Here is a 25,695-nt window from a genome sequence, read left to right as displayed (position 1 = left end):
ATGTTTATTTTTCCAGGCACACCTGTAATCCCAGCTCCTGGGGAGGCTGAGGCAGATGGATGAAAAATTATAGGCAATTTAGCAGGACCCTGTCTCAAAATTTAAAAAAATTAAAAAATCTGGGGATGTCGTTTAGCTCAGGGGTAAACCATCCCTGGGTTCAATCCCCATACAACAAAAGAAAAAAAAAAAAAAAAGGGAAGATTTATTGCTCATATACCAGGAACATATTAAGCCCTTATATGCATTATACTGTTTAATTCTCAAAAGTAGTATTATGAAATGGATAACAGTGGTTCTCACTTTATGAATGAGAAAACTGAGCCTAGACTTCAAAGTTAAGCTACTTATCCAGGTTTGCACAGCTAAGAGGAGGCAATGCCAGGCCTTGACTCCAGGTTTACTGCTCTAGTGCTTCCACAAGCTACTCTGAATTGCATCTAAAGACACTGAATCGGGAGACCATTAAACATACACAGATGCCACTTAAATAGCCAGGGTACTAGTCATTCCTACACAGTGAAAACCAATTGGCTAAACTTCACCAATTACATAAAAATCCAGATTTTATAAAAGAAAAGACATTTAAAAAATTATGGCCTCATAATTGGGGATTAACTCTTAATTTGTAACATTCCTAAATAAACCACCTGGGATGAAGACATCCATGCATAAATTCATAATACCCTGTCCATAGAGGCTCCAAGGCAGGGCTCCATTACAAAGAACCACCAGACCAGCAAAGTATCCTTCCAGTTAGCTGTGTTGGTCCCCATGCTGTTTGCTTCTCCATTCATGTGGAGACAGATTATGAAGAGGGGCCCTAGGCAGCAGCAAATGAATAAAAAGGTCAACCAATCAAAAGTTACTTCATTTAGATAACAGAAGATAAAAAGCCACTCAGTTATTCTCTTCAAGTAGGTGAAAAGTTATGACTTCAGAAAAATTAGCTGAGATTCAGCTTTGCAAAACTTCCTATTAGAGCAGCACAGGTAACTTCAGGTTAGGCTCAAGAAAGAACTGTCAGAGGGTAATTTTAATTTAGCGTTGGTGTGGATTCAATGGGTGGTCAAGACAGTGCCTTTCTCTGAAGGCCCTGAATGGGGGCAATGACTCTCCAGTCAGCGTGACTTCTATCTTTCTAGAGACTGGGACCTAGGACTAAGTGGCTTTTGGAAGCCTTTTCCAGCTCTCTACTTTTTTCAGTGAAAATGTTGAAATAAGCAGAATGAAGTTCAAATATATTTCTCACCTGAAAATATAGAGAGCAGTACCTATTTTCTAAAGTTGGTATGAAGCCGGACACATAGAAAGCACTGGGAATGATAGCTTCTGCTTTAATTATCATGATTATCACTTAATAGCTTGATACTGTTAAACTAAAACCTGTTTTATTATTATTATTATTATTATTATTATTATTATTATTATTATTATTCAAAACATTACAATGCTCTTGATATATCATATTTCATACATTTGATTCAAGTGGGCTATGAACTCCCATTTTTACCACGGGTACAGATTGCAGAATCACATTTAAAAAACAAAGTCTGGGAAGTTCCAGAACAGAAAATGCTATCAGCATCATTGAACCAACTCTCAGAATGAGAGGGTTATGCACATAAATTAGGAAAGAGGGGGGCCAGGCTATGCAAATGAAGCTGTTAGGAGAAGCGGCAGGTTAAAAATTCTATAAGTGATGTTGTTTATACACAGTCCTCATAATTCTCTCATCTGCTGGCTTTATTTAGCCACAAAACAAGACACAACTTTACATCTTGTTGCAAACAATTGGTAGCACTTATGATATAAACTTAGACATAACTCTATCCACCCACTCAAAGTGACCTGTACAGTATATTATTTATAAGGAGGTATTTCATTGTTTAAAAACTTGAACGTTAATCATTTCAGAGACTGGTAAATCTGGCTTCTTGATTCTACCCAAATAGCCTAGAGACTTTCATAATGAAGTTTCAAATTTTTGAAAACAGAACCTCATAAAATCGAGTGGCATTGACCACCAAGAGCCCTTGAGCAGAAGCAGAAGATTTACTAATGAAGTCAGAATTCCTTTCATATGACAAATGTTTAGTGAGCACCTTAACAGTACCAGGTGCTGTTCCAGGCTCTGAGGATACAAGAATAAATAAGAAAACAGAAATTTCCCCCCCCCACACATGACATGCCTTAAACAGCCCTGCCTAGATAGATAGGGTTAGGGTTAGGGTTCAAAACCAAGGCAAATGCTACCAGTTGGTTAGAACACAGTGTCTGACATTACAGAAGAGAAATTGCAACTTGTGTTTGCTGTCTTTTCCTGTTTTCTATGCATTCTCTTCCATTGTGTTTTACCTTTACTGAAAGTGTTGTAGTTTTTGGTTTTTTTGTTTTTGTTTTGTTTTGTTCTGTTTTAGAACAGACCTCAGAGGTCTAATGACACCATGCATCTTTATTTTATTTTGGGATTATATTTTAAAACCCTAATTTGTTTTGTACTTACCAGGTATTTTTTCAAATCTCAATTCATGGAGAGTTCAGTAGGCCAGGGTGGAATTTGGTACCTGAGCAGACTTGTGTGGTAGGCCTCAAAAGCAGCTATTTCAAGAGCAAGGACTGATTTTCCTGTTTCTTTGCACAAGGATGGTGATCACCACCCTGCAAGTTCTTCACAGTGGTATAAAGTGGGGTTTCAAGCTGGAAAATGGAAGGCCATTTTTGACTGGAAAAAAAATCTCAGTCTTCACTTTGTCTCGTCACTAGCGTTTTTCCTCTGAATTTGTGTAGCAATTACTTCTTCTGATGAAATTTTACTAGTTCCCCACTAAGACTTCCAATTTAGGGTGGGCCCCTGGATCTTGGTAGGTGGCAATGAGAAAGCTCTTCCCCTTCCCAAATGGTCTGATCTGTGTCCTCTGTACCGACACTGGTTCAGTTTCCCGTCAACCTTCACAGTGGGAGCAAGGGTTTGATAGACTTGAAACTGTGCACAGAGACATCTCTTAAAACCATTAGCAGTGCAGACTCTTTCTGCTAGTGTATTACCCAAGGCACTTTGTTTATAGATCATCAGAACCAGTTTAAGGTAGTTTAAGTACACACATGCACATACCATAAGAAAAATACGGCAAAAGGACCTAGATAGGGCCCAAGGTATCCTCTGGCCCCAAGTCCAGGTAAGCTGCCTCTGGACACAATACCTTTATTTCACTTATTTATTTTTATGTGGTGCTGAGGATCGAACCCAGGGTCTCGCACATGTGGAATGAGCCACAACCCCAGCCCTCTTTCTGTCTTTCCCAGATGTTGTGTATTCTTTTCTCTATGTATTTGTGTCTAGAACTTTAGCCAAAGTCTTCAGTTATCACATACTCCATCTGAGTCTTCACCTCCAACCCAGAAAGCATGTGAAAGCAACCCAGTGGGCTCTCAGAGAGGACTCTGAGGGGCAGATATTTCTCTGTTTGTTGTACAAAGAATAATTAAAAATGACAGAAATAGTGATGAGTCTCTGGAAAAAACCTCCTTATTTCTGCTAGTGTATTATCCTCCCTTGCTCCTGATTCCACAGATGGAATACAGACAGCTGGCTACTCTAGAAACTCTTGCCATTAAACATCATCCCTCAGACCTCAGAACCCCAGTTCCAAATTCCGGATAAAATGGGTCTGGCTTGCTCGAATGTCCTTTCCCAGTCCAACTGACTGAGAAATGGTCTTACCCCCATAACCAAGGTCCTGCCTCTAAGGATAAAGTATAGGAAGGAGACTTGTCAGAGAAAGAGGGAAGCCATGAGTGTTAGACAGTAGGATTCATAGCACTTAAAATGTCATCTGGCCATATCTGAGACAATAGATAGGATCACACCTACAATTTTTCTTCAATTATCAGTTATCTGTGAGTCAGTTAATGGGCAAGTTAATTATTCTTGGACATTTGGAGCCTCCTTACTTCTCCTCACTTATCTTTTCCCCACTCTGCGCCCTCAAACTGTAAGTAAGTTGCTAACAAAGGGACCAAAGTGGAAAGGGTTGGGAGTTTCAGAAAGGAGAGCTGCCTAGACTTGGATTTGAATCTGTGTTAAAGCCAGTTTCGAGGCCCAGTGTATGGTGGAAATCTAAAGAAGTTAAAACAAGAGCGGCTCCGTGACTTCACATGGTTCTCTGGTACTTAGGCATTGGGGGGGGGGCAGACATCTTTGATTTTCTTCCTTAAGTGATGTGAGTGTCTGGTGTACTTTCATCAGCTGTTAACCTTTCTTTGTGTTTCAATTTCTAAAATGGGGAGGATGAACCTAAGACCTAACCTCCTGGGTTGCTGAGATAACAGATATGAAGTACTTTATGCTCCTTAATGACCCACATGACACCCACTCTGTGCCAATAAGTGCTTCATGATGACAAGCCTAATTGATGCTTACCCAAGTGCCTTGTTAGTAATTGTAATATTCCCATTTTAAAGGTGAGGAAACAGAGGCAAATTTGTCAGAGCTAAAGGAAAGGTTGGGGTTAAAGTCCAGCAGTGCTCTTGGTCACCCTGACATGCTGGGTCTTGCCATGACCTTAGAAGGAGCAGAGTTGCCCTCTCGATCCCAGCTCTGTCAACAGTCCTGGGACATTCTCGCATCCCTACCTACTAAGCAGTTCTTTCTCTCTTGCCTCTTGCAGATCGATGACACTGGCACATTCCAAGTCATAGTGATTCCCTCCGGGACTGAGGATACACCAGCATTAGAGAGACTCCAGCGGTGCACTTTCTGCCATGGTGAGACCCACAGAGAGAATATGATCATGCCTTTTAAATCCTCTGAGTCACCATTGGCCACAGCAGCTGGACCTTTGTGGCTAGAATGAGCATGGTGTAGGGAGGACCTCCTTGGGGCTCTGGCCCCACCTCATCTTTCTGCATGTTTAAGATTAAACAGATGGAGTCTGTTAGCTCAGCCTGCAGGGTCTCCTCCTATGTATCCCAGCAGGAGGGTGACATTCCAGGCCTCTCTACTTCCTGCAGCTTCCAGAAAACAGTAATGAATTTTAGAAAAACTTAGCTTGTCTCATTGCCAGGTATTTCATGTTATAAAGTATTCTATGTGAGTTTTCTGAATCTCAAATGTTCATGGCCCCAAACAGATGCTTTAAAGCAATTCAGCACCCTCCTACCTACTTGGGGAGTTTTTTTTCCCTCCAGTGCTAGGAATTGAATCCAAGCGCACCCTACCACTGAGCTACGCTCCCTTTTAAACTTTTATTTTGACACAGGGTCTTGCCAAGTTGCCAGGCTGTCCTGGAATTTACAATCTTCCTGCCTCAGCCTCCTAAGGAGCTGGGATTACAAGCATGTGCCACCATGCCTGGCAGATAGTTACAACGTGTTAGAAGGGTAGAAAACAGTAGAAAGTCATGAATCTCCATTGAAAAGAGCTCCAAAATGTTAACTATCAGAAATATTTGCCCATTGATTTGTTTGTAGTGTTTTATACCCAATTATTGGTCTAACTGGAAAAATCTAATTTTTCTTTTGAGCATTCTAATAATTATGAAAACTGTGGAAGCCACTGAGATTCGTGGTGGTGGATGTGAGAGCTGATGGTCACCAAACATTTAATATAGACCATGCACCGTTCTTCTAATCTCTTTATGTAATACTGATGGTGACGATGAGACAAGAGTTAAGATACTGTGCTTATTATGTTCTAAGCACTGCTCAAATCACTTTTCATCAATTCTATCTTTGTATCCTTATAATCACTCTAAAACATCTGAGCTATTATTAACCCCATTTTACAGACGAGGAAAATAAAGCTTAGAGTGATGTGATAATTTGCCCAAGACCTTACAGCCAGATCAAACCCAAGAAGGCTGGCTCTAAACTGCTTGCAGATTATGAGGAATGGAGGTCTCATTCTGCTCCCCTGAAACTGTCCATCTGGGCCTGAAGCAAATGCCTGATTGCTGCCCTTCTCCAAGGGTATCTGTGAGAGGCCATGATCGATGTTCAAATGACCTTATAGGGAGGTGGCAACTCTGGTGGAGAAGTAGAGTTTTCCGTCTTCTTATAGCTCCTGTGTTTTCTGCCTTTCCTCTGCTCCTCTCTAATCAATTTCTCTTTTCTGTTGATTGCACAGGGTTAGTTTAGACGCAGGCAGTCTAACTCAAAGCAATTAAGTGCTAAGCAGGCTATGGGGAGTTATACCCCACCCTATGTATTCTCAGTTGCACCTTCAAACACGTTGATTACAATAGTTACAACGTGCCACACTCTTGTGCCGGTTCGTGCATAGTCAGAAGTTGCACATATGTGACTGGAGATGGGTTTTGGCTCCATTTCTTGGCTCAAGCCTTTGTTTTGTCTCTTAGGCACATGATGGAAGATATTTTGGCTGTCATTTCCTGCAATTAAAAAACCCCACAAAACTGAGCAAATGGGCAGCCTGCTGTCCCTGATTCTATAAACGGCCTTGTACACAGGTGACTGTTTTGTCATCTGTTACATGGAGTCCATAAAATTTTCCTAAATTTCACTGGGGAACTCTGACTTGTGCAGCACCATCTTTACTGGGTCCTTATTGAGTGAAGTTAGGAAGTTGGCCACATCCCCTAGGATCTGCATTTTGGTCATTAAACCTTTCATCTAATAGTTTTTCTTTATGGCCCATCCCACATCTAAATACCATCTGTCTACATACATGTTATGCTGTTTCTCTTTTTCTTTCCTTTGATGTTTAAAGAGGGCATTCTTATCCTCAATCATTAATGTTATTGAAAAATGAGACAGAATGTCATCCCTGGCAAAGGATCTCTGGGTGGATCTGATCCTAGTTGGGTCCAACCACCTAATTATGCAGAGAAACTGCAGAACTGAGGCCCAGCAGGGGCACAGCTGGACACACACAGCATGTTTCTTCCTGCAACAAGACCTATCTAGGCACCCCATCCCTTGGGCCAAGGAGCCTCCCCACTACTGTTTCACATGGCCTCATCTCTGATAATAAATCATGACTTCATATGTAGAAACTTCTGGTAATACTGGTGTGTCCTTTGGTAAAAAAATGATTAACTCTTCTGGTCTCAATCTACTCTATAAAATTAGAAGATCAGTTGACTTCCAAGATCCTTCCATTACTTTATTCCTCTGAATAGTTATTTTGATTAAATTCAATGAAATTGACTCTTTTCATTACCATGCATTCTTTTGTTAAATGAGATATACATATTTAGAAAAATGACCTATTTTATGGGAGCCCATCAATAAGCAATATTTATAGTCATTCATTTAACATGCATTGCTCTTTTAACCAAAAGCACTATGGAGACATAAGGATGGGCTGTAGCTTTGTCCTTAAGTACATATGCAGAGATAGGCATGAAGTTGTGAACTTTATTTAAATTGAAATAAAACACATGGCTTTTTTACTTTAAGCAGATTATTATTATTATTATTATTGTTGCATGGTAGAACAATCATAGTGAGAATGGTGATAAGGGCCACTGGTTTTAGCCTTTTAGTATCAACCAAGGACAATCAGACTCTTTCATATTATGCTACTATGTAGTCAAGATGCATGGGACAAATTGTCCACTTCAAGCTTTACAAACTCAACAGAGCCAAGATGAAACTTTTGTTGAAAGCAGCCTAATTAAAAAAAAAAATTGATAGCATGAGTGAATGGAGTCTAAGGCACAGGTGGGTATAAAATCTGTACTTTCTGGAGATAGGTGGAAACTGTGTACTAGGAAATCCTGCTGTTGTTGGTATTCAAGCTGTTTCATAACTATTTTAACATCAAAGACTATGCTGTTGCCAAATGTTAAGATAATTGAGGTGTGATCTTTTTCTATCCACATCTACTTAGTAACCCTAAGTGACTTGGTTTGCAGATATCTGCAAGCCTGACGCTTCTTGTGACCAAGACAGACCACCCCCTGTACAGTCTTACATGGATGCTGCTTTCCTGCTAGATGGCTCCCGGAATGTGGGACATGCTGAATTTGAAGACATAAGAAGCTTCCTGGGGACGCTGCTAGATCACTTTGAAATCACCCCAGAGCCAGAGACCTCCATCACTGGAGACCGGGTGGCCCTACTGAGTCATGCCCCCCCTGACTTCCTACCCAACACTCAGAGGAGTCCTGTTAGAACTGAGTTCAACCTTACGACCTATAGCAGTAAACGCCTCATGAAGAGGCACGTGGAACAATCAGTTCAACAGCTAAATGGAGATGCTTTTATTGGTCATGCCTTACGGTGGACTCTGGACAATGTCTTTTTAACCACACCCAATCTGAGAAGAAACAAAGTCATATTTGTGATATCTGCTGGGGAAACCAGCTACTTGGATGGGGAAACCTTAAAGAAAGAGTCCTTGAGAGCCAAATGTCAGGGCTATGCCCTATTTGTGCTTTCCCTTGGCCCTTCATGGAATGACAAGGAACTGGAAGATCTAGCCAGCCACCCTTTGGACCACCACTTGATCCAGCTGGGCCGAATTCAGAAACCTGAGCACAGATATGGTGTGAAGTTTGTGAAGTCCTTTATAAACTCAATCAGGCGTAAGTCATGGAAATTGTTCTTTCCTACATGTTCAGAATATACTTGGAATTCCCCAGTAAAAGGTTGATGGGCTAGCATGTATTATTGGAAACCTCTTGTCTATCTTCAAGGGCATTGCAAGGTCAGAAAGGAAAGTATGTAATAATGGATGATGGAAGGGAGGCAACCTCTGATTCCTAAGCATTTAATTTTTTTGGCTCATCCTTTTTATGCCTCTGGTTCCTATGGCGAAACAATCATAACAAGCAGCTGTTCACACATCTGTCTGCCTGGAGCAGTGCAGTCTGAGGGTGTGAAGTCACAGCCTGGACTCTAGCTACAAAGTGGAGCCCTTGCCATGTAACATTAGCACACTGCCCTTTGATGGAAAGTTTCATCAGTTAAACACACCGAAGGAGGAAGCCAAAGAAAAATTAGGCAATTCTTGGCTTTGCTTTCACAAGTTCTGAAGGCAAAGTCTGAAGTGTGAGGAGACCCCATTTTACCTGTCAGAGTGAAAAATACAGGCTTGCAAAAACTTTCTTAGCCTTGTTAATGACTTTCGATGATGCCAAGAGTTAGTGTAACTGGTGCCCATAAGAAATAAACATGGGCTGTTATTCCTTGCAATGATCTTGCCTTGAAAACACATAGTCCATTTTGAATGCAATAGGATGGATTAAGAGAAACAATGCCCTGGTATGACTCTGAAGGTTGAAAAGCACTCAGTGCAATTTCTCAATATTTTCAAGGTAAATGGTCCTGTGATCAAAAAATTGATCACATGGGCTAAAGAGCAGCCGGTTCTAGTGCAGCTCAAGCAAGGTCCTGGTTGTATCTCCAACAGACTGGTTAAAGCTGTCAAGACACTGACTGATCAGTGCAGGGGGAGGTCTGAGGAGCCTTGGAGAGTGTCCACGGGGCTCATGTTACGTCCTGTGCTATTCAGAGTGTGAGTCTAGAACCAGCAGTACCAGCATCACCTGGGAGCTTATTAGAAATGCATATTTTAGACCCTACCACAGATACTCAGAACCAGAACTGCATTTCATTAAATTCCTCAGGTTTTCATATGCACGTTAAGATTTGAGAAACAATGGTGTGGGGGCAAATGAGCTCCCAGAATGAAATGTATGTTGATGTATTCTGGAATAGGAACCTGAAAGAGGAGCTAGAAAAGAATGGGGCGAGAGGTCCTTCTGAAGAGGTACACAGTAAGGGTAGCATCACGGTCCTAGGACATTCAGTCCAGAGCACATAGTCCCTCCTGCAGGAGACAGTGAGGTATCACAGCCCAGTAAAAACCTGCTACTTACAAGGATCCTGCATCATCAGGAAGAAATTTAACTGTGTTTAACAAATGTATTCTATTTAATGCTTTCAGGAAAAAAATACATTTTTCAAGTTTCCTATAAAAATGGTTTTCAAGTTTTTAAATAATATGAGGCATGCTTTATTGTCATGAAAAAATGATACACTTCCAACTGAAATGAGTCATTATGAATTGCCCAAAATAGCACTGTATTATTAGTATTATAAGTGACATAAAGACCATAAAGGGAATGTCCTTTTCCCTTTGCATTTTAATATTCTGCAGAAACAAATAAAAATAAAAACAAATAAAAATAGTTCATATCAATTAAAGACCAGATCATTAGGAATGACTCATGATATTTCAGATTCTCATGGTTAACAATTTGAGCACACAAGGGCATCTTACTGAAAAGTTAGCTGAATTCACCATAAATTCAGAAGAGATTTTCTAAACTCAGTTTTGGAAATTCCTCGGAGAAATCTGCTTTCATTTCCTAGGACCACCTTAGTTGGTATCTTTCTTGATAGTTATGGAAAACAATGAAGTGACACTGTGTACAGAACAGACCGCATTAATGTTAATAGCCACGAAGAAGGGACTCTTCACAGCCTTTTCTGTTCCTAGGTGCAATCAACAAATATCCACCAGTAAACTTGAAAACAAAGTGCAACCGTCTCAGCTCTACAGACCCAAAGCAGCCCCTGTGGCAGTTCCGAAGGTACTGTCTGCTTGATGTGATTTGATAAATGAATAGGCACTTGCCTCTTTGTCCTCTGTCTTTTCCTGCTCCTCCTTTTCTTCCTCTCTTTACCCCTCCATTTTATTTGGATGAAAAATTTATTACTATGATGTTAAAATATAATTCATAGGAACAAGAGAATTTTTTAAATAATCAGGTTAATCTGAAAAATAACCAAGTAGAGATGTTTGGGGTTTTTTTTTGGTTGTTTGCTTTTAAACGGAGCCAGGGTTTCATGGTTCCTTAGAAATACCTAATTCTAGGCTGTAACAGGGAAGGTGCAATGGTAGCCTAGGGCAACTTATTGTGCCACGAAGCAAGAAAATACAAAACAACTAACAGCGTCATGTGAAAAGGACAAATAAATTGTCTTGTAAGGATTCCCACTGTTCTAATCTTGGGTAAACTGAACACCAGAAAGCAATGATGGTAATAAATTACAATATGCTGAATTCTTAAAACCCACAAGTCTATATAGGTTCCCAAAGAGGGGTGAAGAAGGGGAGAAAAAGCTCTTCTTTATATAAGAATACTGGCAAATAAACATGGAAGAAATAGTTGAACTAGAAAAATCACTAGTTGTAACTTACAACGTTAATTGTAAATGTAGAAACTGATGGCTCAGGGATGCTAAAACCATTCTATGATAGTTTTTTTTTTTTTTGAGGGGGGCAAGTATTTTAAAAGGCTAACAGAAGCACTCACAGATGACTTATTAATTACAAGGAGGAAAATGTGTCCTAATATGATGAGACCTGGCAGGACTCCCTAAAACCACAATCTGATACCGTGTGCCTCTTGTGGGATGCAGTGGGAGGTTCCTGCTGGAAATGTCTGCGAATTTAAGCCTATTGAGAAGGTCACTGGACAACTGCAGAATGTAGAATGTTTGAATGTTCTTAAGGATACTTCACCTATACTCTGTAGGTTTCATGTCATGAGAAACAGAGGGATATGGATGGGGTATTGTTCTAGAATAAGAGAGAATAAAGAGATGGAATAGTCAAATGTAATTGTAGGAACCTTAGTTGGATCCCAGATTTTAAAAAAAGAACTGATATAAATGATATTTGGCTGGCCAAGAATGTAACTCAGCGCACTTGCCTAGCATGCACAAGGCCCTGGGTTCAATCCAGTACTTCAGGAAAAACGAAAAAGAAGAGATACATAAATAATATTTGGGGAACTGGAGAAATTTGAGTATGAAGTTGGGTGTTGTTACTGAATTGTGTGGATTTCCTTGGATGTGATAATAGTAGGATACTATTTGGATACTGTTTGTATAAGGGAATGTCTTTGTTCTTGAAACAGGTATGCTTTTCTTTTAATGTTACTGTTATAGCCTACTTTTAGATGTTTTTTTCTAAAGGGGAGTAGGATGGTGTGTGTGTACACACATGAACACAAGCACAGATATGGATGTACACATGCTCATATATAGTAGCAAGATGGCAAAGGTGGAGAATCTAGGCAAAAGGCATGAAGCAATTTATAGTTTTGCTCTTTCTAACTTTTGGTGGACTTCACAATTTTGAAAATAAAAAAATAACTTACAAAACTCAATGGGTGAATAAACAGTAAGATACATCTGAAGAGAAACATAATAAACTAGGAAAAAGCTGAAGAAACTTTATAGTTTCTTGGACTACAGAGATGATGACTATAAGAGATTAAGAGAACAGAATGGACAGATCTAACCTATCTCTAAATGGAATTCTAGAAGAAAAAAAAATAAAAATAATAAAGAAAAGACAATATTCAAGGACAAAAAGGAATGATCATTTTTCAGAATGATATGAGTGCACAGATAAAATGAAGACAAGCTATAACAGGTAGCATAAATAAAAAGAAAGCAACAATTAGATTTGGAATAGGGCACTGTCTTGGCAGAATGCCAAGAGAAAGAAAACTTAAAATCAGCCAAAAGAAAGACCAGATCTTCTACAAAGATAATTGGGTGGCAGCTGAATTATTAATAACAGTAACAGTGGAAACCACAAGGCTACTGAGTATCTTTTAAGGTAGTAGAAGAAAATTTTTGTCAATTTAGAAAAACTGACTTTCAAAAAAATTTTTGAAAACTAGGAAAAATATTTCAGATTTTAAAAATAAGTCTATCCCAGAGAGCTTTACTAAAGGAACCTCTAAAGCATGTACATAGAGGGGGAAAAATGGCCACAGAAGGAAGAAGTAAGATGCAAGAAGTAATAGTGATAAAATTTGTCCATATTTAGGTAAATCTAGACAAATGTATTTTTATTTACTTATTTTGTGGTGCTGGGGATCTAACTCGGAGGTCTCAAGCGTGGTAGGCAAGTGCTCTAGCACTAAGTTAAACCCCCAGGCCAACATATGTATTTTTAAATAATAGTAATGTTCAATTTGTGGGTTACCAAAAAGCTGTACTTGTTAACAAACATAAAGCATTTGTCACCTAGTGGTTTTAACAGAAGAAACAGTGGTAACTAAGACTAAGAGCATCAAATTAAATATTTTTTATTTACTAATTAAGTAGGAAAAAAGACAACAAATAATAAAATGATTTCTATTACCAAAAAAAGAAAAAAAATGAAGCCTTGATCTTTAAGAAAGGTAATACTAAAAAAAGGGACAATAATTACATAAATCACAGGGAGGTAAACAGAGACCAAGGGCTCTAGGTACTTGAACTGATGGTTAGGTTGTTGAAAAATTTTAGACTCTTTTAAAAATGCATTAGAGTTCGTCTATCAGAATTTCTTTTCTTTTTTTAACACAGAATTATTTATTTATTTATTTACATGAGCATTATTATTATTATTATTATTATTATTATTGCCTTACAATTCTTAATACAAAAGGGGTTGGAGGGGAAGGAGGGGGTATGGGGTTAGAAATGATGGTGGAATGCGATGGTCATTATTACTCAAAGTACATGTATGAAGACACAAATTGGGGTGAATATACTTTGTATACAACCAGAGATATGAAAAATTGTGCTCTATATGTGTAATAAAAATTGTAATGTGAAAAAAATAAAATAAAAATGCATTAAAATTTTTGAGGGCACACATGGAAAAATAGAAAGTAGCTAACTACCAAAAATATAGCAAGGGAAAATGGTATAAAAACAAAGACAGAAGTAAATACTTAAAAATAAAAAGCCAAGGAAGGGAAAAGATTAAAGGCAAGAAAGGACAGGTGGAAGGCACAAATGACCCATTAGCATGACCAGTGGCAGAACCAAGTCCATTTAAATATATCAGTAATCACAATAAAAATATACACAAACATGCCAGTTACAATCAATGATTGATAGACTTGATTTATCTTTTATTTTATTTTATTTTTGAGAGAATTTTTTTTAATATCTATTTTTAGTTTTCGGCGGACACAACGTCTTTGTTTGTATGTGGTGCTGAGGATCAAACCCGGGCAGCACGCATACCAGGCGAGCCCGCTACCGCTTGAGCCACATCCCCAGCCCCGATAGACTTGATTTAAAAAACAATATCCAGCATGAACTGTTTTCAGAAGACACATCTACAACATAGGGAAATGGAAAGGTTGAAAGTAAAATGATGGGGAAAAAAATTCCAGGCACATGTTTATAAAAGCTGGAATAGCTATATTAATATCAGATTCAATATACTTCTAAACAAAACCATTGTGTAGTAATTAAAGAGAGTCTGTATGTTGAGCAAAAGGAAGTCTAGCAGAGTAGAGGAAAAAGAACAGGGGAGGGGAGGGAGGACAGAAGGGAAAAGGGAGGGAAGAAGAAGGGATGGTGAACCAAGATCCAATTCCATGCATATATGATTATTTCGGGATGAACCCAACTACCATGTACAATAAGAAGGCTATAGATTTGTATAATAACAATGATAATGATAATAATAATAATAACAGAGTCTACTTGATGGCAAAGTGTCTGATTCACAAGGAAGATCCTAAATTTATATATATAATAACCTTAAAATACACAAGGTAGAAATTGAAAAAACTATAGTAAGAAACTGCCATTGAACTATCATCAAAATGAAGATTTCAAAAGTACACAGACTTGATAGACATAAATTTGTAAATACATACAAGATTTAAACATAACAAGCTTAATTTTGTAAATACATATAGTACCTTTTACAAAAGAATTAAACATGCATTCAAAGAAATACACGGAACATTAATAGCTGTTGAATGGGGGTGGAGAGTTGATGGGTGTTCATTGCACGATTTTTAACTTATAAAGCAAGTGTCAACACATCTCTATGACTTGGTGTCATACAACCCACACAATGCAGTTAACTTAGAAATTAATAACTATTTTAAAGTTGATGCTTTTATACTACAACTACATTTCTAAATAAATAACAGGTCAAAAAAATAATGAAAATTTAGGAGTACTTAGAACTGTGTAATATTCAAAATGCTGTGTCAAAATTTATGGGATACAGTCATGATTTAGGAACATTTATAGTTTTAATTCCTATGTTAGGGAAAATTTTAAAACCCTAAAAGCTAATGATCTAAGCATTGGTCTTAAGATTTCATAGAAAAAAAAAAAACAGAGAAAGGAAAAGAAATAATGTAGTAAACATATTATTGTGTGTAATATAGTAAAAGTAGAACTTAATTTTTAAAATTAAGATATATCAAAAAGGGTAAAAGTTCTATTAAAAAACTGAATAGCATACATTAGAAATACTGAATAGTATAAATTAGAAATAAGTGAAATCAAGTAGTTTTGAGTGTTTATTTTTGTGATAAATCATTCTGTACTCACACACAGCCACAGACCACAACCAAGTGTGCCCCAGGCACCTGGCAAATACCTTAGGCAACATGCCTACTTCTGTTGTGTAGTGTGTACTGTGTGCACTTCTGTGTGGAAATCAAGCCAGGCAGGCAATCCAGAAGCCCCAGCTCTGGCCTCTCTGAGAGGCCTCTGCCTGCAATCTCTTGCTCACCTCCTGGGGAGAGTTGTCCAGGGGAACTGTCCAGCAGCAAATACTGCCTGAATTCAAGCCTAAAACAAGCCTGTTTGCCTCAATCTAAGAGGAGCGGAGCGCCCCCTGCTGCAGGTGCCTGGCAGCTCAGAAGAGGGAAATGGAGTGAGTGAGGCCACATCTTTACATGGAGGATGTCTTAAAGCTGTATAAAAGCAGGGCTGAGGCAGGTGTGGCAGAGCTACAAGCTGGCTAGTTTTGTGGGCTGTGCACTTGCAAAGGGCCTGGGTGCTCAGTAGGGCCTGAATTTGGGGTTTAGTGCTCTCCAGTCACTATTAATGTTATTTTGGAATTTGTGTTTTGTATTGGGGTCCAAATGGACACAATGGCAAATGGCACACAGTGGCAAATGGGGACTTGGAGCCTCAGTCTACTTACCACCCCATTTTCTGCTACCTCCTGGCTCCCTGGGTCTGCCCTACCTCCCCCTTCTTGGTGAGGGACCCAGGCACACAAAAGAGTGGGGACCGGGAAGGCAATGGCCATCTGCTCCAAGCTAGTGATGCCACAATACATTTGCCATTGCTTTCCTCCATATAAGCATCCAGTACATTCCAGGAAGGAGGTGGTGATATTCTTGGGGATCACCCCTCTGCTGAGGGTTAGGACAGACAGCTGAGGGAAGATGAGATGCCTGGCTCAATTTCCAGACCAACTGTCTAGAGGCTGGTGAGAGGAGGAATCTGACAGTTGGCTTCACAGGCCAACTCATAGGGAACTGGACTTTTAAAGGTAAATAAAAATTGTCCACAGCAGGTTGGAGAGACAGAGACAACAGAAGAAAAAAAAATTCATTTTTTTCTAAACTAGAGGCTCAAATTTGCATTTTGTATTGATCTCCAAATATGATGCAGTCAGCCATGACTGCAAGGGCATATGCCAGAGTCAACCCACACAATTAAAAGGCATTTCTGGAAACCACTCCACCATGCTCTCTGTTTGAAGAGCAATATGAATAGGAAGAGAAGACTCACAGCAATTTTGGACAGGAAGTTTCTAACCCCTTCTCTACAATGCCTTAGATACACAGGAGGCTCAGCTTCTCCTGTGATTCTGAAATGATGAAATGGCTGGGGTATCAAGAATTGAGAAGTAAAATCTGTTCCATGTTCCACATTGGTGAACTCCCCAATGGTATAATAGACCAGGATTCCCCAGGCCTTCTTTTAAATGACCAAAGACTCTCATAAAAGGTAATGAGTCACCCAGCTGCTTCTGAAACTTGCTAGTTGAGTCATTCAAGAGAAGTGAAGCAGAACTGAACAGAGGATTGTGGAGGACGAAAATGCCTGTTAGGCAAGAGGTCTGGCCGTCCTCCGAATGATCTGCCTAGGAATTGGATTGTTCTGTTGTGAGATTTTGAGGAAAATGCATAAGAAGCTGGTTCTTATCAGATGGAAAAGAATTAACCACAAGCTACCAGGGAGACAGATGGCCAGAGGGTAAGATTGCAGGGTGGCTCTTGTAAAAGCACTTAGATCCGGCTCAGAGACAATAAGACAGATAGCCACCTGTTTATTGCTTTATCCAGTCAGGGAAGCATTTGTGCCAGACTATAAAGCAGTGACAGGCTAGAGCCAGAGCAAGTGAATTATAAAAATGGACACAGTCACCAATGCCATATGAATAACACATCTGTTGCAATTCGGCTTTTCTAAGTATGTTTTATGGACATACAAAACATATATTAAGGTAAAAATAATTCTGGAAGTAGAAGCAATCTTGTCTACATTTTCTACTCCAATGCAGCAAGTCAATTATGTAGCACAGCTCACTCCTGATTATCTGCATAGATGGAGGAATCTGTTTTTCACAGAGCTGAAATCTATAATTAGTTCCATCCACCACCACCCCTTTTTATTTAGAATTTGCCACATCTTTCTTTCAATGGCTTTTAGTGGAGCTGAGCACAAGATGCAAAATGAATTAATTATTTCATCCTTATTTCTTTGTCTTGACTACCTAATGATGGAATCACCAATCAGCACAGAATTTTCTGAACAATAGAGAGTAGAAAAAAAGAGAAATAAAACTGGGAAATAAATAGTATTTATCAAATGCTTAGGAAATGCAAATGCCTACTATAAGACAAGGTATGGAAATTCAAAGGTAGGGTGTTTTAATGTTTGATCCCTTTGAGAATAAAAATATTTGAGAGGGGGAAAAATAGCAATGTCATGCTTTGAGGAGTTGCAAATTCACAATTTTTTCTTAACAAAGATCGAAGATGACGACAAACATAATTAAACTTTCCATAAAAGGAAAAATAAAAAGAAAAGGCAGGAGGGAGATGGTGGAAGAGAACAAAATAAGATAATCAATCCATGAAACCATGGCTTCTGACACAAGAATGCCTTCCCCATGATCGGTGGTGCCATATTCTGTGTATATAGACAATCATGACTGAGAATTTGAATTCATAACTGAGTCTGGAAATTAATAATACAGTGAAGGATAAAAATGGGAGAGAGTGTGAAGAAGTTGTGTTCACGATAAAATTTAGCCATGGCTACTGTTCTTAAGTTGGATCATCTTAGTACATCTCTGATGGCACTGACAGAAGTGAACTGAAATGCACTTTGTGATTTGAGTTTCAGAAGCCAGACACATAGTATCTAGTGCTTGGCAGTTTGGTGGGGGTGTGTCAGGGAACATGAATGGCATGATTTTGTTATTCTGAGGGTTTCCTTCACCTATAACTCTGTTTATAGATGAGGGAGAGTGCACATTCATATGTTCATGCATATGTAAAAAAGTGAAATAATTTTAGTTCAAATTTGTTACATATTTTCCCACTGTGCTCATTTCCTAAGTATTGATGTTTTGTGAGGTCAGATTTTATAGCTAGTGAAAGCAGAAAGAATGGATCACAGTGAATATTGCCACTGTTCTGATGTCAACATTTGGACATTCTCTTGAATTGTCCCTTGAGCACAATTCAGCCAGTAGCTGAAGTTTATCAGCATCAATGAATCTCTCTCTTCTCATGTCACCAGTCTCTCATATATTCATTCTACAAATATTTATGAGGAGCCTGCCATTCTGTAACCATATCCAGGTGCTTCCATAACATTTACTATTTCACTCTCTATTCCAGGTATTTCAGTAGTTCTCCATATTGTCCTAAATAAAAACCTAGTTCAGTGAAAGTAACATTGGATTCCTACTTTCAGAAAAGTTGGGATTTTGGGGCATGGTGGACATGCCTATAATCCCAGTGGCTTGGGAGGCTGAGGCAAGAGGATCAGGAGTTCAAAGCCAGACTCGGCAAAAGCAAGGCGCTAAGCAATTCAGCGAGACCCTATCTCTAAATAAAATATAAAAAAGAGCTGGGGACGTACGTGGCTTAGTGGTTGAGTTGCCCCCAGCTTCCATTCCTGGTACCAAAAAAAGAAAAATAAAAAGTTGGGATATAGCTCAGCTCTGTCACTGACCTTCACCTTCATGCACTGTAACCGACAGAGCACCAAGGTAAGGGACTTCAATTGTTGCTCACAAAAACACGCATTGTTTTTCATTCCCACTTTACATCTGAAGAAACGAGGATTAGTCTAGTTAAATGATTTGCCCAGACTGCTCAGTTTGTAAGTAGAGGTCCTGGATTACATTTTTTGGACCCATGACTCTTTCTACTACATCCCTTAAATTAAATTTATCTGAATGGCTCTTTTCTTGCACTGTACAATACAGTGGCCACTAGTTATATATGGCTATTTAGAGCAATTAAGATTATATGAATTAGAGGCTGGGGTTGTAGCTCAGTGGTAGAGCACTTGCCTCACATGCATGAGGCCCTGGGTTCAATCCTCAGCACCACATAAAAATAAATACAAAAATAAAGATATTGTATCTATCTACAACTGAAAAAATATTTTTAAAAAGATTTTATGAATTAGAAAATTCAGTTCTTCAGTCACACTGTCTCAAGTGTGCAATAGCTATATGTGGCTGGTGACTGCCATACTGGCCAGGGCAGATTATAAGACATTTCTATCTGTGCAGAAAGTTGTATGGGCAGGTTTGAATTTCTAGCTACCACTTGACCCCTACAATTCCCCAACTACTTTACCTGGAATTCAAGGCATTCCAGAGTCTGACTCCCACTCTCCTCTGTTGTTGGGTTATTCATGACTCCCAATCAGGCTCTTTATGTATCTACCAGACTGGGCTAACAAAGGGCCTTACATAGAAGTGAAAATAAATATTTGGAGGGATAGATGGGTGGACAGGAGGAAGAAATGGAGGGAAGAGAAGAAAAAAGTGTGTGGCATACAGTCATGTTTTCATCAGATGCTTTTTGACGATTTCTGTGAACAGATAAGGTCTCACAAAACTTACTTTCTGTTTGAGTGGGTAAACAGATCATGAATAAGTTTATAAGTAAATAAAAATTAAGATAGTGTTATGAAGAAAATAAAAACATGCTGTGTTGGGTGACTGAAAGTGGGGATGGAACTGGGAAAATGATAAATGTGGTGGTCTCTGATGAGGGACCATTTGAACCCAAATCTGAAGAATGAGACCCACCATATGAAGGTCTGGGTGGAACATGTTCCATACAGAAGAAATGCTGCTACCAAAATTATACTTTTGCATACTTATACAAGATTTCTCATTTGTCAGCTTGTGATATATGGGCCAGTTTAAATCCCCAGTTTAATAATCTTTTTAAAATTACCCTGGAGGAAGGATGCAATAAGGAAATGAGTACAATTAATTTAGGAAACAAAGATTAATATGGAGTCTATTAAAGTTGAAATGGCATTTATCTTCTACGATGTTCTCTTCCTTGTTGTATAGCTTTGTTCCTGGACCACAGAAAACTGTCCTCAAAGAGGATGCATTACAGCGGACAAAATTCTTCCAAGATAAGAAATATCTTTCAAGAGTAGTGAGAGGTGGCAGAGATGATGCTATTTGGAGTTTTCCCAGGAACACATCCCATACTTCTGAAAATGGAAGGAGAATGACAAAACCTACTCCCAAAAGATAAGACATTCAAGAAAGTGCTCAAATAATTTAGCATGGTAAGACTTGGACTTAAATAATAACTAAATCTACTCCAGAACTCTGGCAACTTTTATTTGGATATCTGCCTACCAGAAGTCCATTCTGGTGGGATGAACAAGCCACAGGTTGTAGATTATCAGGTAACTTGACTCTCCATTCTCACTGGTATTAAGATATATCTTACCATTTATTTGACCATTCCTGACAATTCCAGCACTCTAAGACTGATATGTTTAACAACTGTTATCATTAGAAAAGGGAAGAATGAAAGAAGTACTTTGGAAAGTGTAATGGAGATATACTTTAAAGGTAAATTTTACATAGTGTATGTGTGTGTACATGAGCCAATGCTAATACTTTTGATTGCAGATTTCTCAGTCCATTTACTGCAAACCCAGCCTTCTTTCTTAACTCAGCACTGTTTAATGCTCATCTATTTAACCAAAGTTTTTTAACGTTTGGTGCAACTCGAATAATATTTACCCAGAGACTGATGCTGTTTGTATATCATATTTTTGGAAATTTGACCTTTCGTTATTATTCCATTTAAAACACATCCTATTTCTGTGTGGAATGATTACTACTCAAATGGGTTTATGCTAGAAGTTTGTCTTTCATCTTCTGCAGTTGTTTGTTTGGACTGGTGAGAAACAGAGAGGAATTTTCTCCAGCTCTAAATCCTCCTAAACCCACTGAGGAACTCATTAATTTTCCCAGAACATAAATTATTGCTTTTCAGCTGGATGCTCTATCTTCATTATAAAACTTCCTGCTAAGCCATTTTGATGGATTTCCAGTCTTTCTTCCTTGTTATGGTCACTTATTAATTTTCATTAATCCTTGTATGCTTTAGAGAAGAAGGGTAAAGACAACTGGTTATGGGTAATGTTCTGAGTTACTTCTGGTACTTATTGAGTCAATAATGAACAGCACCAAAACAGGATTGGCAAAACTCTGAAAAGAGCTTTAAATAGATATTGAGTTTGAAAAAGGTAAGAAAATCTTTAAAACTTTAATCTAAAAATCCATATCGGTTGAAGAAATCCAAGAGATCAGAGTAATTCAGAGCAGGAAAACATCTTCAAAGTGCCTAGTCTCTAGTATCATTCTCTGATGACTTTGTTTCCTTATCTCCATTCAATTTCATCTCTTATGAAATTTCCAACAACTAAACACCCAAGTAGCACTGTTTATTTAGACTCAATATTCAGACCTTACCTCAGTCTAAGAGCTGGTTCCACAGCTGGCAGCAATGACCCTGCTAGGCAGAATATCACTGTTTTTAGTAAGGGAGGGAAACTGCACAGATATGAGATAACTGATACCAAAGACCAGTAGAGTCCATTCAGATTTTCTTTTCTATACCTCTTTTATAATGCCTGAATTGAAAAGCCATCTGTAGTATTTTTTGAAGCACTTCTGCCATCTCTACTCAGGCAACTCTATGGAGAGAGCTCCCACATCTTCAGAGGAGCAAGAAATCCAAGGAGTTAAATGTCGCGTTAATACTCAGGTAACAGAGAAGAATAAAGCACATCAGGTTTCTTCGTCCGTCCTAAATGGTGCTTTGGGGTTCAGGAAAAATTTTTTTCCAGTACAGGAAATTGATGAATAATATTTAAGAGACATTTTAATAACAGGAACTTTTCTAATTAAGTTTGGATTAAGTACAAACACCTTTCTTCTGTTTATTATTGGAAATACTTTGGAAATGTATTTTTTTTTTCCCTGTGTTCATAAGTAAAGTACACCAAACAAATATTTTCTTGTGATTGAGATTTTTTTAGCATTTTGGGTCATATCATTAATAGGTCAGGAATCAGAAGTATGCTACAAAAAGAAGTTTCTTTTTAATAACTCCTAATCTTGGCATTTCCATGATTTACCTTTCTCCTAAAGTGAAAAACAGCAGAAATTAAGTGAATGTTAATAAAGTGCTGTTGTGGTGCATCTTGGCTTAGAAATGCAAATTGATTGTAAGGGACCAGCCTCCCATTATCTCTGCATTGAGCTGTGAGTCAAACTTGATTTAAAAACAACAGCAACAACAAAGGGAGATCAGTAGAGGAAAGGGACTAAAGGGGTGGTTGGGAGGGAGGGAAGAAGTGCTGAAGAGTGATATAGGCCAAATTACATTGTTAAATTATGTATTATGTGTATGTATGAACATCTAACAATAAATCCCATCAGTCTGTACAACTATAATGCATCAATTAAAAAAAAAGTGGGTAAAGAAATAGAGGTCAAAAAGGTATGTCAAGGGTAGGGAGGGGAATGAGAATAGGAAAGACAGTAGAATGACTCAGACACAACTTTCCCATGTTCACATATGACTACACCACAGTGAATCTCCACATCATATACAACCACAAGAATGGGATCCTAATTAGAATAAGTTATACTCCATGTATGTATAAGATGTCAAAATATATTCTACTGTCATGTATATCTGAAAAGAATTTTAAAAAGGGATATAATTGAACATGCCATGGATTATAATACTTAGTAATAATTCAACCAATTTTTTTTTTTTAAAAAAGTAGCATTATTTGGGGAATTGAGGAGAGAAGAATGACAATGGGAAAAAAGGATCATATTCCTGTCAGCCCATTCACTGTTTTCTCAGCATTTCCCACATTTATTAGTCTAATGGCTTACCTAATAGTTTCTGGCCTAAAGTCTCTTATCCATGTGAAATTCATGTATCAAAAAATTTTCCCCAACCTGTGAAGACTCTAAATCTGACTTAAAACCTAGAAACCCTGTAAATATGGTCTTAAAAAAATTTTTGTTTTAGTTGTCAATGGATCTTTAGATTTTATTTATTTATTTATATGCAGTGCTGAGGATTGAACCCAGGGCCTCACACATGCCTGGCAGGTACTCTACACTGAGCCATAACCCCAGCCCCCCCAGTAAATATGGTCTTAACAGACTTAAAGGGAAACTGAGGCAACACACCATGACAATGCCAATACTAAGGATACAGACTACTACCCCAGTAAACTAGGGGCACCGTCAAGAGTTAATCACTCCTGACTTTTTTCAAGTGACTGGCATTTCCCAACAATTCTGTTGTTATCTGTTTAAAAACTAAGTTATTGAATTGAAAAGCTAGTTATATATGCATTGTAAACTGTTACATACTAAAGCTGAATTATATAATTAAAGAAATATAGCTGGGTGTGGTAGCACATGCCTGTAATCTCAGCTACTTGGGAGGCTAAGGCAGGAGGGTCATGAGTTTGAGGCCAGCCTGGGCAAGAGGAAGACCATGTCTCAAAATAACAATGATAATAATTACAGAAAAACAGAAAATTGTTTAGTGTATTTCTTAACAAGTAGTGTTTTGCACCAGACTCAGATTATCTACTGAATGTTTTTATACTCATGTAACTAAAACTCAAATATTTTGAACACCACGAACCATTCTGTAAATGGATAAGAATAAAATGTGGAAAATTAGGTTTGCATACAAACTGTAACCCATTACCTTTAAGGGTTTTATCTTAGTGGGAAAGGCCTTTTGAAAATACAAATTTCTGGCATGTTTTTCACTTGATCTTTTATTTTTTTTTCAAGGCATTTAATAATAATCTACGCTGGATAATGCAAGCTGGTAGACCAAGCTACAGAATTCATGGTAGAGCTTATAAAAAATAATGATCGTGGCCAAGAAGACCCAATTTCTCCAGAGCTAATACATCAGAAATTAATTTTACAGTGTTAAATACTTAATAAGGCAGACTGTAAAACAAAGGACGAAAGATCAGAGAGCAGAGAAGAATACAGTTCTGAATGTCCAAAGATTTGGACCCAAGGCCTAGTTCTGTCTCTGTTTCCTTGTGACACCCAGTTAATTTATTCAGTTCAGAATAAGTGCTGTTAGAGAGATTTCCCTTGCTTATGTTTACTATTTAAAACACCACCCAAAAAACAACCCAAAAATTATTGGGATGCTTGAGTAAAGTTTAGTTTGAATAGCATTTTTTAATAGCAAAAATGTGTTTATAATAGCTTACAACCATCTTTTTCAATACAAAATAAACATCATATTCATCTTTGCATTTTACATTTCTCATCTCTAAGACATATACAACAAAAAGTCTAAGATACTGTTGTCTGGTTAACTCTTGAAGAAAGATGCACAAGTAAACTAGCCATGTCAACTTCGTTAACCTCCTTGGGTGTGATTTGTTTAGTTCTGAAATAATAATATAGGCATGATTTTAAAAATTAAGCAAATGAATTTGTTCTCACTTCTGTTTTCTAGAAATACATTTTCTTTTGAATAACTGTACATTTATAACTTTATTACAATTCACATGAGTCAGTAGACTTTATTTCCACACCTTCACAATCCCATCTCGAGAGGCAGTCACAATGAAGCCCTGCGTGGTCTGGAAAGTGGCAACATCCGTGATAATGTCATGATGTCCCACAGGCAGAGACTCTGGGCCCCTTCGGGGGGTGTCATCACTTGGTCCTACTTTCTGCTTATTCTGAATTTCCTATTTGATAGTTAGAAATCAAGGAGAGAGCCAGAGTTAAATCCACACCACATTCTGCCTCTTGTCAGAATTCTTTCTAGGATAAGTTGTTGATTTGAAGTTAACACCTCATGTAAAGTAGTCACACTTTCACATTGAGCAAAAAGAGCAAAAGGAAAGAGTCCAAAATGACATGCTGGGTTTCCAGCCACTGGAGTGCATGAGTAGCCATGTAAAAATATGGAACACTTCCAAATGGCCAATAGTCTGGGCCTATTAATTTTTATTAAAATCAAATGTAAAAAAGAGAAAGAGTATAAATTGAGAGAAGTAAAAATGACCAAAATATAGAAGTAAATATATATTGAATGTTCTAGCATTTCTACAGCTCCTCATTTTTTGTCATGAAGGAAGTGCTTACCTGGCCAAGGCACTTTCAGATAAATCACATCTGAAATTTCTAAGCAAAGGACACAAGTTTTAAAGTCCTAACAGTGAGATTTGAGTTTACTACTAGGTTGTTTACTACCTGTGTCTCAGAAAAATTTCTTAACTTCAATGTCCCTAAATTTGTCTTTTGTAAAAGGAAATAATAAAAGTACTTGTTATGTTTCTCAGACTTTA

At 38.1% G+C, this 25,695-nt stretch overlaps 2 protein-coding genes across 7 annotated transcripts in view; one reads left to right on the top strand and one right to left on the bottom strand.

Annotated features, from left to right (window-relative positions):
• Col6a6 (collagen type VI alpha 6 chain) overlaps positions 1-24,599 on the top strand; it is a 154,106-nt gene extending 129,507 nt beyond the window's left edge. Inside the window, exons 35-39 of one of the 3 annotated variants that reach the window (XR_007344131.1) lie at positions 4,671-4,767; positions 7,881-8,552; positions 10,472-10,565; positions 20,372-20,890; positions 24,164-24,403. Coding sequence is in view for 2 of the 3 variants with exons in the window: in XM_048794213.1 (XP_048650170.1) it covers positions 4,671-4,767; positions 7,881-8,552; positions 10,472-10,565; positions 20,372-20,564 (1,056 nt within the window). In the remaining variant the exon portion in view is untranslated. Of the gene's footprint in view, positions 1-4,670; positions 4,768-7,880; positions 8,553-10,471; positions 10,566-20,371 lie in introns of all 3 variants that reach the window. The other 2 variants (XM_048794213.1, XM_015487073.2) reach the window with 2 other exon arrangements.
• Positions 24,552-25,695, bottom strand: part of Pik3r4 (phosphoinositide-3-kinase regulatory subunit 4) — a 79,799-nt gene continuing 78,655 nt past the window's right edge. For all 4 annotated transcript variants that reach the window (XM_048794214.1, XM_015487069.2, XM_048794216.1 and 1 more), the window contains one exon: positions 24,552-25,092. In XM_048794214.1, coding sequence (XP_048650171.1) covers positions 24,922-25,092 — 171 coding nt within the window. In that variant the 3' untranslated portion in view covers positions 24,552-24,921. The remainder of the gene's footprint in view (positions 25,093-25,695) is intronic.

The sequence above is a fragment of the Marmota marmota genome, unplaced genomic scaffold, assembly GCF_001458135.2.
Source record: "Marmota marmota marmota unplaced genomic scaffold, marMar, whole genome shotgun sequence".
Classification (NCBI taxonomy): domain Eukaryota; kingdom Metazoa; phylum Chordata; class Mammalia; order Rodentia; family Sciuridae; genus Marmota; species Marmota marmota.
Note: the sequence above shows the minus strand (reverse complement) of the source record. Positions and strands in the feature narration are given on the sequence as shown.